The 16,144-nt window shown below is 60.2% G+C and overlaps 2 protein-coding genes across 5 annotated transcripts; both read left to right on the top strand.

Moving 5' to 3' along the window:
- Window positions 1–199: 199 nt before the first annotated feature.
- LIME1 (Lck interacting transmembrane adaptor 1) lies at window positions 200–7,209 on the top strand. Of its 4 annotated transcripts, none has more exons than XM_066199170.1 (6): window positions 200–398; window positions 2,539–2,650; window positions 4,390–4,542; window positions 5,042–5,265; window positions 5,435–5,847; window positions 6,070–7,209. In XM_066199170.1, exons 3-6 carry the CDS (start codon window positions 4,427–4,429, stop codon window positions 6,454–6,456), a joined length of 1,140 nt encoding a protein of 379 aa, XP_066055267.1. In that variant the 5' UTR covers window positions 200–398; window positions 2,539–2,650; window positions 4,390–4,426; the 3' UTR covers window positions 6,457–7,209. The 4 variants fall into 4 exon arrangements, with proteins under 4 accessions (XP_066055267.1, XP_066055265.1, XP_066055266.1 ...); XM_066199168.1 differs by having other exon boundaries at window positions 2,399–2,650; XM_066199169.1 differs by lacking the exon at window positions 200–398 and adding an exon at window positions 2,016–2,286 and having other exon boundaries at window positions 2,399–2,650.
- Window positions 7,210–11,377: 4,168 nt separating this feature from the next.
- On the top strand, window positions 11,378–15,698 carry SLC2A4RG (SLC2A4 regulator). The gene is given in 9 exon segments (XM_066199131.1): window positions 11,378–11,479; window positions 12,348–12,499; window positions 13,209–13,318; window positions 13,402–13,646; window positions 14,015–14,115; window positions 14,195–14,411; window positions 14,413–14,454; window positions 14,604–14,683; window positions 14,768–15,698. Coding segments are annotated over 9 exon segments (1,161 nt in total). The 3' UTR covers window positions 14,880–15,698.
- The last annotated feature ends 446 nt before the right edge of the window (window positions 15,699–16,144 follow it).

Genomic DNA, 16,144 nt, shown 5'->3' with positions numbered 1-16,144 from the left:
GCGTTGTTCATTTGCAAGGTAATGATGCTATGGGGCGCCCCACTCTTTCCTTATATTGCCCTGAGCTCCCGGAGGAGCCGGGCGGGGCAGAAGGTGCTCGTGTGTGCCGGGAGCCGCGGTGCTTCTCGCCCCGGCTGCGAGCACAGACCCAGCCTACCCCGGGGTGAAGCCACCACCTCCGAGGCCAGGAAGCTGTGGTGTGTGTGCTCTGTGTCTGCTCACAGCCGGCTGCTCCTCAGGGAGCGGGACAGCTCACATCGGGATGGTGGGAATGTGCGGGAGGCCCTGACTGGGACTTGCTGTGGGATAAAAAATGAAATTCTCCAGGCTGACCGGCAAGGAAGAAAGCATCATTGGATCCCTGCGCTCTACACTCACCGGATTTTGAGTTCCTGCAAGTAAGTGGTGGTGGCTTTCCTGCCTGGGAAACGGGGAATCTGCAGCTAAACTGAGGGAAATACTTTAAACTCCCCAATGTATTTAGAAGTCACAGCATTGTCAGAGGTGCTCTTGGGGCTGGATAGACTGGACAGACAGGATTCCAGCTCTGCTCTGGGAAGCCTCAGCTGGGTTCAACTTTGAGAATTGGGCTCCAGACTCTCTCATTCCATGCTTTGTGCTCTTCAGCTGGGCTTGAAAGGGAAGAAAAGGTGGTGGAGCTTGGCAGTGCTGCTGGGATCCCATGGCTAGAGTCTGGAGGCTGAGTGGGAGCCAGCTGCTTTTGGGATGAATGAATTTAGTTCAGAAGTGTGTGACATTGTGGAAATTTCCAGTTGTGTTGTGGGGAGGGGGACAGGAGTATTGCTGGTGTGTGCAGTGGGAAAGTGCTGAACTCCTGTGTCTGGGTGAGGAGGCTTGCTAATGTGGTCATTGAAATGCTGTCTTCTGAAAACCTAAGATGATGTAGAAGTAGTGCATTTGTGGCAAAGGAAACCACTGTGGTAGGCCGATGGTTCTTGAGAAGACATCTCCTTAATACAGCCATCCTGTAGTCTGGAATTTGGCTTCCCATAACAGCAGCTCCAAGCTCTCCACTGGTCTCCTGCTGTGGCTCAGCTCTTGAGCTGATTCTTGCCTTAGAAGAACATGAAGAGCTCAAGTTCAGCAACCAGGGAAGGGAAGAAAGAGAAGTGCTGAAATGGTGTCAGCCTCAAGCAGAGCTGTACGGTGAGGGCTCACTGTCACTCACCCAAAGGTTTTAAAGTTGTATTTTCTCAAAAGCCACTCCAGCATGTGAGCAGTGATCTGAACTGCAGCTAGAAGTCTGCGTCCAAGTTTTCAGACATTTGGGTCTGGCATTTAGAAGTATGCTTGGCACTTTCTAAATGAAAAGCCCCCAGAGGTGTATGACCATGAAATCTCAGTACAGAGACGAGAAAAGTGGGTAAGATCTCATGCTTCATTTTTTGAAATAGTCTTAAAATCCACTAATTGCACCCCATAGTCCAGGGCAGATTCGGTGTTGTGACTGACTGTAAGCGGAGCTTTCACTTTTTGTAATTGGAAAGAAAAAAATCCATCTACTTCTGCTTCTTGGGCCTTTTTTGAAGTTCAACTCCCTGGGGTACCTGAGCAGAGTTTGCTGCAGCTGTGTGCACAGTTGCTGATGGAAATCAGCTGAAAATGTTCTTCTTGGTTTTGTGCAAATAGGCTTTGAGTAGCTTCACAGACTTTTCTCTTGCCACCCTGCACTGAACACTGTGGTTTTATCTGGGGAGATGAATCACAGGGCAGGCAGAATCATCACCAGCAGCACTTGATTTTGCAGTGAATTTTAGCTTGCTTTCAGGAAGCCCAGATGAGGAACTTGCACCTTTTGTAGGACTCACAAAAAACTCCCACGACCTGGAGTAGCAACCCATCTGCCTTAAGGGTGCGTGTGCTCGGGTGCCACACACAGAGGGGGGTGATCCCTGCTCAGAGGGCTGTGGGCGTTGTCACACGTACGCAACGGCTGTGACCGCCCTCGTCTTCAAAGCCACCTCAGCTGGCAGAGTCAGCGCCGTACAAAACGCTGTCTGCTGAGTCTCTGCCCCGGGGAGCAGCCCCAGGGCTGGGAGATCGATAACTTTATCGGCAGGAAATTCAGGTGTAGGTTTCAGAAGGTCTGGCTGAGACTTTGCCTTGCAAACTTGCTCAGTCCTACCTGAGCGTCTTTAGTCAGGCACTGGGCTCCGGTCGTGAATCTGTGATTTTGGAAGACTCAACATGTTGTCCCAAGGAGTAGCTTCTCCCAGTGACTGCTGAGCCTGAACACTGAGGAGCATGCCCTGCACAGTTTCACTGGTCAGAAATCCTGGAGCAACCACCGACCTGCTCTACAGAAAGTAGGCCAGAAGAATTTCTCTGCATTCGTTTCTACTCAAGGAAGTCTCTCCTTTTAATCTTCAAAATTCAGGGATGGAAAATCCCCCTGCTGTGGGATAAGCTGCCCTGTGTGTGCCTGCCTCAGCATGCTGAAAGCTCCCACCTCGATTCCAACATCACACCAGCTCCCGGCTGTCGAACCTCATTAGAACTTTGTCTGCTCAACTCCAGAGCCCGCTCAGCTCTGCCCTGGTCCTGCAGCCCATGATTCCTTCACTCTAATGAGCTGAACGAGTCCAGCGAGGAGCTCCAGGCTCTGTCTAACGCACCAGCCCTGTTGCAGGTAATCCAAATAATTAAAGTGTGCTCAGACAGAAAAGCCGTGTTGTCTAATTAAAACGGCGTTGGAAAGGGAACAGCCTCCCCTTCCCAGCTCTGATCTAAGCCAGTCTGTCCAGCCCGGTTAGTCCTTAAAACCTCTCTGTCTCACTTTCTGCCTTGAAATAATTGCTCTCCAGGGTTCATGCTTCAGTCAGGGCAGTTTCCAAAGGCATGGGAAGTTCTTAGATAAAAGGATGCTCTCAGATAAAAGGGTGCTGCAAATGGGCAGAGGCCTTCTGGTTATTGGGGTAAAAATGTGCCAAAGATGCTGCTGTGTGACCCGGGGTGGAGAGGAGATGGGATCTCCTGTGGGCCTGCCGTAGCTTCTGGGATTTACACAAGGCAGGGTGGCTTCTCACCAGAGCTCGTCTGGGCTTTGTCATCCCGATGAAGATATGCAAGAGAGTGAGTAAGAGGTGCTCGGCATGTCCCGCCGGATCTGTGGGTTCCCGTCCATGCTGGTAGAAGCTGATCCTGCCCAGCTCTGCCCAGGGACCCTACAGCTGGCCCCATCTGGATCAGCTACCGTGGCTTCTCGAAGGTGTGTTTTACTCCAGGAACTGCCTCCATCTCCTTTCAGATCAGGCATTTCCTGGGTACTGGTGTCAGGCCAGCCTTTTTTGTAGAGCAGGGTGCACAGAGCTGAGCTGTGCAGAGCTGGGAGCCGCAGCCACCATCGACGCTGGTGAAGGTGAAGGGGTGTCAGCTTTTGCTTTGGGTTTGCAGCACGCTGGCAGCAGAGCAGGGACAAGGATGGTGGCGTGGGAATGATGGGACAGGGGTCACCAAAAGCCTCCTGGGGAAGGGGGTGATCCTGAGAGGCTGGGGAGCATCTGTGCTTTGTGTCAGGCTCCCCAGCACCCTCCTGCCCCTGCACCGCTTGCTCTGGCTCTGCCGCAGTTTGCAGGGGATGATTTTTGCCTTGAGGAGAGCACAAGGACAAGGGTTGGATTTGGGCAAGGCACAGCTTTAGGCAGAGGGAAGGGTTGGGAAGATCAAGTGTTTTCTGCTCTGGTGTCACAGCAGAGAGCAGCTGTAGACCTGGGGTTGTGGTGGCACAGGGAATGTGGGGTCCATGTGAATCCATTGCAGAAGGAGGGTGTCTTGGTGTGTTCTGCTGAGCCCAGGGCATGAGGAGGGAGAGGAGGGAGGGGAAGGAGATGCTGAAGCTCACCCTGTTTCCAGGAAATTGAGTAATCCTGCCTGTCCTTACTGGCCTCCCCTATGCTCAGGAGTTGTGTCACCCCTGACCCACAGCCCAGGGTGGTGTCCTGGTGTCCCCAGAAAGCACTCTGTCATTTTTAGGGTGTCTCCAGAGGGTTTTGAGGCCTCCTGGACATCTCCTTTTTGCCATTTCAGTGGCAACTTGTGAGCTTGAATCCTGCTGGTTTTGTTGGACTGTTTTTTTCAAAAGAAACCCAAATCTGAAGTTTTCCCCAGTGGTGGCAGAGCACACTCTGCCAAGTGTCCACACGGGGCTGGGCACTGGACGTGTTATGGTGACTCTGGGGATGGCAATCACTGGCCAGAAAATGGGACACCTGGAGAAATGTCCCCATCCAGAGCATCCAGAGAGACCCTCTGCTGGGGGGACTGTGCTGCAGGGGTCCCTTAAGCCCTGAGGGTCATAGAGCAGCATTTAATGCCATGGTGAGCCCAGCAGCTCCTGGCTGAACTCCAGCTCGTGTTCTCTCTCCTCAGAGCTCAGCCCTGCAGTGGTGCTGGAAGCAGCTCCCCCATGGCTGCACCCAGCGGCGAGGGGACAGCAGGGACCCGGCTCCTGCCAGCTGGCACTGCCCTGGCCCTGCTCGGTGGCCTGGTGTACCTGGGCACCCTGTGTGCTGCCTGTAAACGGTACGTGCTGCCCATTGCTCCTCCACTTCCCCTCCTGGGGCTGCGATGGGGCTGGGGATCCCTCAGTGGCATTTGGTGGCTGCACATGGAGACTCTGTGTGCAGCCATCCCGAGCTGGGACCATGGGGATCCGCTGCTCTGCTCACCCCAAGCCCCCACCTGTGCCCCAGTGCAGCTCTACCTGGCTTGATCCTGCATCCCTGTGTGTTGCATCCCCCTGGAACACCCCCTACTCTCAAAAACCTCAGAGGAGCAGCCCAGAGAGGGCTGAGCCATGAGCAGGATGGGCAGTGCCGAGGGTAGTGCCAGTGGTGCCCTGCACAGCTCTGTGGGGTGCAAGATGCAATTGCAATGTCCCCCGCCAGCACAGACCCTGCTGTGGGGCTGGGGAAGGAGCAGGATGTGGGTTTTGGGGGTGCTTTGTTGGGTACCTGGGACACCTGCTCCTCTCCCCTGGCTTTGCCATTTGCCTTGGGCTCAGCCCCACTTCTCCCTGCAGGAAGGGCAGGAAGAAGGTCGCTCCAGACGGGGTAAAGCTTGTGGATGAGGTAAGAGCACATCTGGGGGGCAGGATCAGCTCTGGGGGTGGTCTGGGCTCTCGGCCCAGCCTGAGGGTGTCTGTTCCCCCACGGCAGGCCCTGCTCTGCCAGACACAGCTGCGGTCACTCAGCAAGTCGGACACGAAGCTGCACGAGCTGTACAGGATGAAGGTCAGAGACAACGGTGAGTGGCCGTGGAGCAGAGGGAGCCTAGGGGGCTGGTGGCCCATGACGACTGCCTGCAGTCCCCATGCTGTCATCATATCATGGACAGATGTGACACAGTGCTGGCACTGTGCTGGCACAGAGGTTGGTGCCTGTTGCATCCCCGCATCTCCTCTTCTCTCCCACAGTTCAGCGTCCGGCCAGCCTGGATCTCCCCTGTCCCACGGGCCCTGGAGGCGAATCCCTGCACAGCTCCGGCCTCCTGCACCGTGAGCTGCCCCAGATCCCCGTCCCTGAGCCCCCGGCCACTTGCCCAGCCCCCGACCAGACCTACTCCAACCTGCTCTTCACCCCACTGCGGAAACCAGCGCCAGACACTGTCTATGAGTGCCTGGCAGTGGGAGGGGAGGACATCCCAGTGCCCCCCATGCCAACTGGAACCCAGGTGTCCCCTCCACGGGCTGTGCATGGGGCAGCTGATTATGCCTGTGTCCATAAAGTGAAGAAGGTGGTGTCGGTGGAGGTGCAGGATGGGGCTGTGGCAGGACCCCCTGGAGCACAGCACTGCTGGGATGGTGCAGGCAATGCCCCTCTGGCCAAGGTACGACCCTGGGGGGCAGCAGGGATGGGGCACATGGGGGGGATCTTTAATTCCCTGTCTCCCTGTAGTGCCCACGTTTGGAGCAGGGTCTAAGTTAGGATCCACTGCCAGGATCCTCCTGGGGGGCTGTCAGAATACGGGGGAGACAAAATCATGAGGATACCCTGCAGTGGGCAGGGATTCCCCCCAAACCTCCACCCAAAAATAAAATTCCTTTTGCAGCTGGAGGAGATGTACTCGACAGTGTGCAAAGCCACCAAGAAGAAATCCCAGGTGCCTGCATCAACCCCAAGGGCTGTGAAGGAGGTGGGTTCTGGGTGGCTGCCCCCCCGCCAGCAGGAGGGGGCCCCAGCAGCCCCAGGCCCCCCTGACCCCTGTTATGAGTCCATCAACGACAGAGCATGGACTGCTCAGCGCCGTGGCCCTGACCCCGACTATGAGGCTGTGGACATTAACTGGAAGAAGGCAGCAAAACGGGACAAGCCGGGGAAGCCCTGTGTCCCTGAGAGCCTGTATGAGAGTGTGGGGGACGTTTGGGCAGGGGAGCCCCGGAAAGCCTCTGCCCGGACGACGGCCAATGGGCTGGAGGTTTACATCACCAACCTATAGCCCCCCAGGAGCAAGGGTGGTGCCACAGGGGGGTCTCACCTGGCTGGACACTGCTGGGTGCCAAAGGGACAGGTGCCAGCAGCCCTGTGCCCACCACGGTGGCTGTGTCCCTGCACTCACTCTCTGTATATATTTTCTGTTACTTTTCTATGAGCGTCCTTATCCCATCCTAGCCCAGGTGGTGCCAGCAGGTTGATGCTGGGTTGTCCCAGGATGGGCAGTTTGGGGGTGCTGGGTGCTGTGTGGGACCCCAGTGAGACAGGGCTGGCACTGGCACCAAGATGGGAACAGGGTGAGGACCAGTCATGTTTTGGGGCAGGGGGGATGACAGGGCTGCAGCCAATCCCATGCCTTGGGCAGAAGATCAGACCCTCATCAGGAGGTTTCTGCCATGACTGAGCCTCTCTGTTCTCCTCACACTGCCTGGGGGAGACCAGGGTCCCCTCCCGCCCCCAGGAAGCCCTGAGAAGCTTTGCTCCCATCACAGAATGTCCCTTGTTATGGGGAGATGGGGTCAGCCCAGTGCCTTCGTGGAGTCATAGACTATATCCTGAGCTGGAAAGGACCCACAAGGGATCATTGAGTCCATATCGTGACCCTGTACAGGACAATGCAGAAATTTCACTGGTGTGGACTGTGGGCTCTGTGGGCATCCTCCATTCCCACCCTTTCAGACCCACGCTAGGGTGTCTCCCATGGGCAGCCCTCTCCCAAACACCATTAAAAGGCTGAGAGAAGGTTTACACTCTTAAACTGAGTCTGAGGACTGTTTGCTGCTGCTGGTGCAACTGATGCTGGGAGAGCAGCTTTGAGCACAGTGTGACTGTGCGTGCACCTGCCCTGGATTGGTGGTTTGGCACCTCGGAAATGAGGACACAAAGCCACCAAGAGCTGCCGTATGGGGTGATCTTTGCCAGAGCAGAGCCTTGCACAGGACTGGGGTACGAGCCAGGCTCCGTTTGCCCAGCATTTGCTTCCTTGCTCACCTCCCCATCACTCCTGTGGGTCCTGCACCAAAAAAAAAGTGCAAAAAAAGCTTGGGTGAGCTGGATGTGTACCAGAGCTTAATCTCCCCTCCTCTCCTCCGCGGTGGAGTTGCACATCCGTGCCTCAAGGGACGCCGTGGCGAGGCAATGACAATGACGGTGGCCCTGGTCACATGGCCACCGGCTGGCCAGCGGCTGCCTGACCTCGTGGCACGATGGTCTGGTGCTCGCTGGAGCCGGGGGGAACCCGCAGCCCCCGTGCCGTGCCAGGCTGTGTGGCAGGAAGCGACGTGCCTTCTCTCAGCACCTTTGCCCCTGCACCGCGGCAGGTGAAGAGATTAAAACCGAGAACGCGGTGCTCAGCAAACCCCGCTGAAGGCGTTAGAGCTGGAGGCACCCCAGGCGTCGTCAGCCCCGCGCTCGACGCCAAACCACAGCCGCCCTCGAGAGCTTTTCCCATCCCCCTGCGAGATAAGGGCGCTGATAGAGCACGGCTGGGGCCGGTGCTGCCGCGCTCTTCCTGCTGCCAGCCCACCACAGTGACGTGTGGGCTCCCACCACGCTGCCCCCAGTTTCATCCTTCCCCTGCTCCCCTTCTCCATCATCCTACCGCACGTGGCTGGGTCCCTCCTGCTCCACCTGAATCCCCTGAGCTGTTCTGGGCTGTGTTGCCAGGCACAGGAGCATCACTTCCATGTGGGATCAGTGTGACTTCACGCCAGTCCCTACGCTGCCTGTGGGCTGGGATGTGGGGACCACTGTGCCACCTCTCTGGGGAAAGGCAGGCTTGGAATTGTACCAGGGAAGGGAAAGCTCTTGCTGTGGCAGAACTGAGGTGGCCAGATTTGGTCTTCAATTTGCCCCAGCAGCAACAGAAGCCGTGCAGAACTGCCTGCTTGCCCATAATTCCTGTGGGACTTGGGAGAGCCGGACTTACTTAAGAGAACAACTGCCCAGTTCTCAGGGTGATGGAAAATGTGCCTGGAGCCCTGACTGGAGACTCGAAGTCTGGGTGGTGAATGAAGAATCCATCCCAAACATCACTTGGAGTCTCAGGGTCTGGTCGGGAAGGTCGGGGTTGGGGTCAGTACCCCGTCTCAGCCCCAGGGGACAGAGTGTGCGGGGCTCTCTGTCACTGTGAGGGGACGGTGCTGAACGTCGCCGTTCCCACAAGAGGGAGCGAGCAGGAGCCCAGCGAGCGCCGTAAGAGCCTGAACGGGGCTGCACGTCCTATAGTCCTGCACGCTGTAGGATGTAGCACGGCGCTGCAAGGTGCACTGCACACTGCACGGTGCGACACCTGCACGGTGCGACACCTGCACGGTGTGACACGCTGCATGGCGCTGTACGGGGCTCTGTAGTATAAGGATCCACCCCCCCCCCCCATGGTCCCTGTACCCCGTACGGCTCCGTAGCCCGCGCACCTCTGTGGCTGTACGGCAGCACAGGGCTCTCCACCCAAACTAGCCTCACACCTGAACAGCTCCGCACCCTGCCTAGCCCCACATCCCTAAAGCTCACACGCGTAAGTCCCCGTCCCCCGGCAGCTCTGCACCCCCAGCAGGCAGCCGGGGACACGGGTAGTGCGGGCACGGCCGCGCCTCCCTCTGCAAGAGCCCCTGAGCGAGGGGCATCGCAGTCCAGTCCACAGCCAACCCCTAGCAAGGGCATCCAGGTACCACGGGGGGATCTCCCAGGGATGGTGATTCTTGGGGGGGAGTCCTGTTCAGAGCCAGGAGTTGGACTAAAAGATCCTCGCATGGCTTTTCCAACTCAAGAGGGACTATGACCACGATTTTAATTTGGGATGCCACCCTGCCGACCCCCAGGGCCCGGGCCGGGGGTCGGGCTGGCGGCACCCTGTGCAAGGGTGGGCGATTCTCGTGGAGTTGCACAACACCGAACGGAGCTGCCGGAGCCTCCAGCTCTGCGCTTCGGCCGCCGTTAACCATTAAACCAGAGCGGGGGCGGCCGCGGAGCCTCCCCCGGGCCCCACAGGCTCCTGCAGGGCTGCGCTAACGGGGGCTGCGGGATCAGACTCCCCGGGGACGGGACAGGATGGGGAAAAAAGGCTGCTCCGGCTGTGCTCCTCCTCCCGCGCTGCCCGGGGCCCCGCGGGTGTCTCTTGGGGGACACTGCCCTTCATCCGGCTGGTCCCCAATTCTGTGGCGTGCAGGGACACCCCGCGGGCGGCTGTGCCGGGGTGACACCGGGAGCTTGGGGGGGTTCGTGGGGGTTTTCCCGGTTTGCTCCTTTTTTCACCATTAGGAAAGCACCTGAGGTTGGCGCAGGGTGGAACCGGTACCTGAGCAGGGAACAAGGGGTGGCCGAGCAGGGAAGAAGGGGTGGCCGAACACCCCAGAAGCCAAGCTGGGAACATCGTCTCCCCAGGCAGGGGATCCCCGGGATGCTGCCCCAGCAACCCCACAGCCCCCGAGCCACGGGAAACAGCCGTGTCAGGCAGCCCAGGGTTGCTGGGGGACAGGCAGGGGAGACAGGCGGGGAGGACAGGCGGCGGGGGACAGGGGGGGGCCACCATCCGGGACAGCCGCACGGACTCTGTCCCGGCCTTCAGGCTGCGGGTTGGTCAATCCAGCAGGAGCAGGACCTGCTGGCCCTCGCCGCCTCCCGGCGGTCGCTGCCGCGCGGGTTTTGGGGCAGGCGAGGAGCAGAACGCGGCTGGGCGCCAGCAGGAGCTCCCCAAACACCCCATGCGCCCCAAAATCTCACGCACCCCATGAATCACATGGACCGCACATTCCCTCTTCACTACAGGTACCCCGTGCCACCCCACGTGCTCTGGGCACCCCAATGCACCCCAGAATCCCATGCATCCCAGGCACTCCAAGCATTCCATGTACCCAGGGCATTCCATGCATCCCACATGCGCAGGGTAGCCCAGGCTCCCCATGGAGCCCATGCACCCCGGTGTACCCCCCAGGCACCTCAGTACCCCAAGTACGTCCTGGACCCCTCGCAGCCCGGACACCCCACCCGCACCCCGCCATTCTGGGTGCGTTCTGGCAGGGCTGACGGTTGAATTAGGGACTTCTTTCCTGCTGGGAACGGCACACACACCCCAAAAGTCCAGACCACACCCCCTTTCTAGCAGAAGGTGACTGTAACTTTTGGGGGAGCTCTAGAGCTGATGGGGGGAGCCCTACAAGCAAGTTGTGGGGGATATAAAACTTCGGAGTGAATTTTGGGGGGACCCTATAAATTTTGGGGAGCCTAACTTTGTGAGGAACTCTGCAACGTTTGAAGAACCCCTGTAACTTATCGGCAGCCCTATAATTTGGCGGGGGACATGACTTTTGCACGAGTCCCCCAAATTTTAATGCTTCAAGTTTCACCCCGGTAAGTCCGCAGGAGCCGTCGGGACTTTTGCGGGATGCTTCACGGTGGCGGGGTCCCCACGTTTATTTGGGGGGCGCCCAGAATCCCGCGCCGGAACAACAAAATCGGAACTTTCGGGGGTCCTCTGCAACTTTTGGGGAGCCCCGCGAGTTTGGCGGGAAAAGGTGGGGGTGACTTCACGGTGGCCCCAGGGGTGCCGGCGGGGTCTGAGCGTTGGGGGGGGGGGGTGACACGGGCAGTGGAGGTGGGCTGGGGTTTTGGGGAGGTGTTTTTTTGGGGGGGGTCCCGCGGTGAGCGCGCGCGGCGGGAGGGCGGGGCGCGCGAAGATGGCCGCTGCCGGCGGGGGCGTGGCGCGGCCGGGGGGCGTGGCGGCCCCGCGAGGGTGGGGGGCGTGGCCGCCGGCGGCGAAGTGGCAGCGCGCTTCGACCAATCAGCGGCGCGGAGAGCGGCGGCCGCGTTCCAGCCCGCGCGCTCCGGCCAATGGCGCGGCGCTCGGGGGGCGTGGCCCAGCCGGCGCCGATACCGGGGCCGCGCGCGGCGGAGCGCGCTCCCCCCGCCGGGCCGCGGCCGCTCCGCGCATGGACCCCCCGCGCCCGCCCGCGGTCCTAATGCCCGCCCGCCGCCGCCGCCGCCCGCCGCCGCCGCCCGCGCCGCCCGCCGCCCGCGCCGCCGCCGCCAAGGTACCGGGGGCGGCGGCGGAGACCGGGGTGGGATCCGGGGGAGGCGGCGGGGGGGCGGTGACAGCTGACAGCGGCCCGCCCGAAACTTTCCCCGCCGGTAAAATGGCGCCGCGATGGGATAAACTTTGGGGGGCGGGAAGGGGGGGTTTGCAGCGGCGGAGCGCGGCGGGTGGTGGTGGGTCGCATCGTCCGCACCCCCGCGGGGATCGTCTCTTCTGGATCGCAGCCCGTTGGGATCTTCCAGGGGTCTCCCGCCGCGGGGATCCGCCCAGCCCCGCCCCAGGGAGATCGGTAGGATCCGCTCGCAGCGGGATCGACTCGGTGCTGGATCACGTGGGATCTCCCTGGAGTGGAATCCACTCGGTGCCGGAGCTCCGGCAGGCAGTGGGTGCCGGTGTCTGGGATCGGCCTGGCAGGCACGAGTGTGCTCCCAGCTCTGGGATACCCGCTGGATCCCGGGTGATCTGCTCAGAGCGGCATAAACTTGGGATGTGGATTCATAAGGTGCGGGATTGTGGGGGCTGCCACCTTAGAGCTGCGTTGCCAGGAGGGTGTCAGGTCGTCTCCTGGCTCTACTGGATCCCTGCTGATGCTCAGCCAGTGGGTGATGGTGCTGGCAGCGGCATCACAGGGGGATCTGGAGAGTGCTAAGGAACTCCTGGCTGGAACCCACTGCGAGCTGCTGGGATCCACATGGGATTTATTCCAGGGGGATCCATGGAGTGGCTGGCAGGGTCCCACCACTGCCCTGCCTGGAGGCACTGATCCAGCTCCCCAAACCCACCTCCCCATCCCACCGAGGTCATGGGGATCCCTGTGGAACCCACTGCCCGGGGATCCCTGCTGCCCGCTGCCGTCTCTCCCGCAGGCTCCGCTGGGATCCGAGGGCTGGCTGGGGGAGCCGCCGTCGTGCCAGGACCCGGTCGGCCAGGAGGACATGCTGCGGGCGCTGGACGCGGGGCTGGAGCGGTGCCTGGCGCTGCATTCGGCCGTGCAGTGCATCCCCGTGCCCCGGCACAGGTAGGGACACCGGCACCACCCTCCCGCCAGCACCGGCCTCGCTGCAGGAGCAGGGATTTTTTTCTGCAGGAGGACTTTGGCCGCTGTTGGCCTCGCCGGGATCCCCGGCAGTGAGTGGCTGTCCCGCTGTGGCAGCTCTGGGGGCTCCCGGCTGGGAGCATCACCAGGTTATCGGTTTGCAAAATGCCTTTGGGTGCTTTTGACCTCTTGCTTTTCTTTTTTTTAATCTAAATTTTTATTTTTTTTTTCCCACCTCAAGGAACTCTTTGGCCTTAGGCAAGCCGCTCCCTGCGTCCCTGGGCAGGATGGAGGTGACTACCCTCCAGCACAATGCTGCCCACGGGCATGCAGAGTTGCCCCTGGCATGGCACAGGCAGTGGCATTTTGGCAGCCTGCCTGCACCTCTGCCTGTGCCATGCCCAGGGGAATTCCAGCCAGCTGCTGGGATGATCCCTGGAGGAGTCAGCAGCATCTCTGGGTGCTGCAGGATGTGGGACATCTGCGGCTGCCTTTCCACCTGGTGATGCCACCAGCATGGTGGGGCCACTGAGACCTTGTGCCACCCCTGTACCCCCACACAAGCCACCCTGGGGTGTGTGCAGGCCACCGTGGGTGGGAGGTCCTGGCACCTCAGTGGGGGAGGGAAAGTGATAGAGGGTCCCGGGGGGCCCGTCCATCCTGACGCAGCCCTCTCTGCTCTCGCTGGCAGGAAGCTCTCGGGCAAGGCAGGCATTGACGAGGTGATGGCAGCGGCGGTGCTCACCAGCCTCTCTGCCAGTCCGCTGGTGCTTGGGCACCCACCGGCCACTCATGCCCCAGGTAAGAGCATGTTCCTGTCCCCCCCATCCCTGGACATGTGTCCCACGGCAGGACCTGACCTTCCTCTTCCTCCTTCTCACCAGAGCCTGGCAGCGAGGTCTGGAAGGAGGCTCCTGCCATGTCCTCCAGCTGCAGCAGCAGCAGCAACACCAGCGGGGACTGGAGCTGGGACCCTTGCAGTGACCGATCCACCCCCTCCACCCCCTCACCCCCCCTCTCCAGCCACGTCCCCAGCACCTTCCTGCCTGGCCCACTGCCGGATGAGGGCCCTGATGAGCCCGATGGCACCCACTTCATCTTTGGAGAGCCCACCCCACGGAAGAGGAAGGTGGGATGAAGCTGGGGATCATAATGGGGGTGAAGTTGGGTTTTGGGAATAGTAAGGATGGGGATGAAGAGGAGATGAGGTTAAGGATGGGGATGACAGTTGGGATGAGGTTGGACATGTGAATGAGTTTGGGAATGGGGACAGTGTGGATGGAGATGAGGAGGATGACATTTGAGGTGGGAATGAAGAGGATGAGGTTGGAGATAGGCATGACAGTTGAGATAAGTGTGGGGGTGTAGGTGATGATGAGGGTAAGGTTGGGGATGACAGTGAAGAGGATATTTGGGCTGGGGTGACCGTGGGGCTGGAGGTGAGGTTGGGGATGAGGATGGGGATGGGTCTGCCAACCTGACCTCTCTGTCCTGCAGAACTCCACCAAGGTGATGTTCAAGTGCTTGTGGAAGAGCTGCGGCAAAGTCCTCAGCAGCTCCTCAGGGATGCAGAAGCACATCCGAACCATGCACCTTGGGTAAGCACATGGGGTACCCCTTGCAGGGTCCTGCAGTGCTGGGGGAGAGTGTCCCAGCCAGCCTCTGTTCTCCCTGCAGCAGGAAAGCTGACCTGGAGCAGAGTGATGGCGAGGAGGATTTCTACTACACGGAGCTGGACGTGGACGTGGACGCGCTGACTGACGGGCTCTCCAGCCTCACTCCGGTCTCTCCCACCTCCTCCGTGCCTCCCGCCTTTCCCGGCCCCGAGGCTCCTCCTCCGCCGGCGCTGCCGATCCTCGACCTGGCCCTGGCCTCCCCCTGCAGCCCCCCGGCCCCCCCCCGGCCGCTGCCACGTCCACACTGACCACGCATACCAGGTGAGGGGCACAGGGATGAAGCGAGGACAGGGATGGAGTGGGGACAGGGGTGGAACGAGGACAGGGATGGAGTGGGGACAGGGATGGAAGTGGGGCTGCTGCAGTCCCTCATCACCTTGTCTGATGAGGGTTGTGTCCTCTTTCTCCAGGGCTGCCGGACGCCCCCACGGCCACCGGTGTCCCCCACTGTCCCCACCCCGCCACCACCCAAACCACCAGCCGTGCCCAGGTGAGCCATTGCTGTCGTGCCCCACCCTGTCCCCTCTCACCCATGTGTGTCCCCCGCGTTGTGACTTGTCCCCTCTGCCCGCAGGCGGCCGCGGGGGGAGGCCAAGAAGTGCCGCAAGGTGTACGGCATGGAGCACCGGGAGATGTGGTGCACGGCGTGCCGCTGGAAGAAGGCCTGCCAGCGCTTCCTCGACTGACGGAGCCCCGCCGCTCCCTCCTTCTTGCACATTTTGCACTCGAGGTGCCTTCGCGCCCCCCCGGCCGCCCCCCCCGGACTCAGGGAACGGCCCCCCGAAAGCTTTATGCACACACACAGCCCCCCCCGCCACGGAGCTTGTCCCCCTCTGCCTTTTTTTCCCTTTGAAGATAAGCTAAATCCAACAATCCAACCCCGCTCCTTGCCGGCGGGGGCTGGCAGGGGGTGTCTGGCTGCTCCCGGCCCCCTCCCCACTCCGGTTTGGGGACCCCCACATGGCTCAAATAAGCTGTGCCTGTGGCTGGCGGGGGCTTGGGAAAGGGGGTGTCCGTTCCTGCCCCCCACCTGCTCCCGGGGGGCAGCCCCGGTGCCCAGGGCAGAGGTGGGTGCCTGCCCCCCCTCACCTCCCCCAGGGGGGTTTTTACTCTTTGTAATGTCATTTCTCTCTCTCGTTTTGGGGAGCCCCCACCGGGGCGATGCCCCGGGAAGTGCCTGCAGGAATGCGCCCATTTGCACTAAGCCAAACTGCACAAAGAGGGGTCTTTTTGTTTTCCTTTACTTTTATTATTTTTTTCCTTCGTGTGGTTTTTATTTTTTGAATAAAATATATGAAAATTCGTATTTTTACCTACTCCCTCCCACAGCACAAGAGCGCGCGGGCCGCGGCACTGCGGCAGCAGGGTGCCTCCAGCCCTGGGTGGGTTTTAAGGGGTTTAATTCACTTTAAACCTCCTTTTTACCCAAAAAAACCCCCATTTTCCCCTCAAAACCCTTTCTCCCCTCTTGTGCTGTCATTCTCCAGCCCAGGCAGCAGCTCGGATTTGGCCAGGCCATGCCACCCCGCTCTCCCCTGCAGGGAGGGGACAGGCATGGGTGGTGGCCCTGCCACCCTCCTGCCCTGTGGGAAGGTTCCTTTTGCATCAGGGACACCCCATTGCAGGTTCCCCCCTTGCAGGGGGTTGGACACTGCTTTGGCCCCATGGGTCAGGCTGGTGCTCTGCCCCCACTTGTCCCCTCCAGGGATTTGATGTATCAGATCCAAAAGAAAAAAAAAAAGTTTGGTAATTTTTTTTTAAGGATTCCTGTTACTTAGTTACTCTTAAGACAGGCAGGATGGGCACCCTGCACTTCCTGGCAACCCCAGACCCACAGCTGTCATCCCCCTCCTGCATTCCACATCCCCCTGGAATGGCATCACCCTGTGCATCCTCCTGGGAGTTACTTTCATGTCAGGTAATGTCCCAAAAATAAGGAAATTGCCACCAA

This window comes from Chamaea fasciata, unplaced genomic scaffold (assembly GCF_029207755.1).
Source record: "Chamaea fasciata isolate MVZ Bird 193981 ecotype frontalis unplaced genomic scaffold, bChaFas1.0.hap1 SCAF_17, whole genome shotgun sequence".
Taxonomy (NCBI): domain Eukaryota; kingdom Metazoa; phylum Chordata; class Aves; order Passeriformes; family Sylviidae; genus Chamaea; species Chamaea fasciata.
The sequence above is the reverse complement of the archived record's forward strand: the minus strand, read 5'-3'. Positions and strand labels throughout refer to the sequence as shown.

Coding starts and splice junctions, on each gene's coding strand:
- LIME1 (XM_066199170.1), top strand. CDS start 4,427: ATGGCTGCACCCAGCGGCGAGGGGACAGCAGGGACCCGGCTCCTGCCA. Junction 4,543..5,041: donor CTGTGTGCTGCCTGTAAACG/GTACGTGCTGCC, acceptor TTCTCCCTGCAG/GAAGGGCAGGAAGAAGGTCG. Junction 5,848..6,069: donor GCAATGCCCCTCTGGCCAAG/GTACGACCCTGG, acceptor TTCCTTTTGCAG/CTGGAGGAGATGTACTCGAC.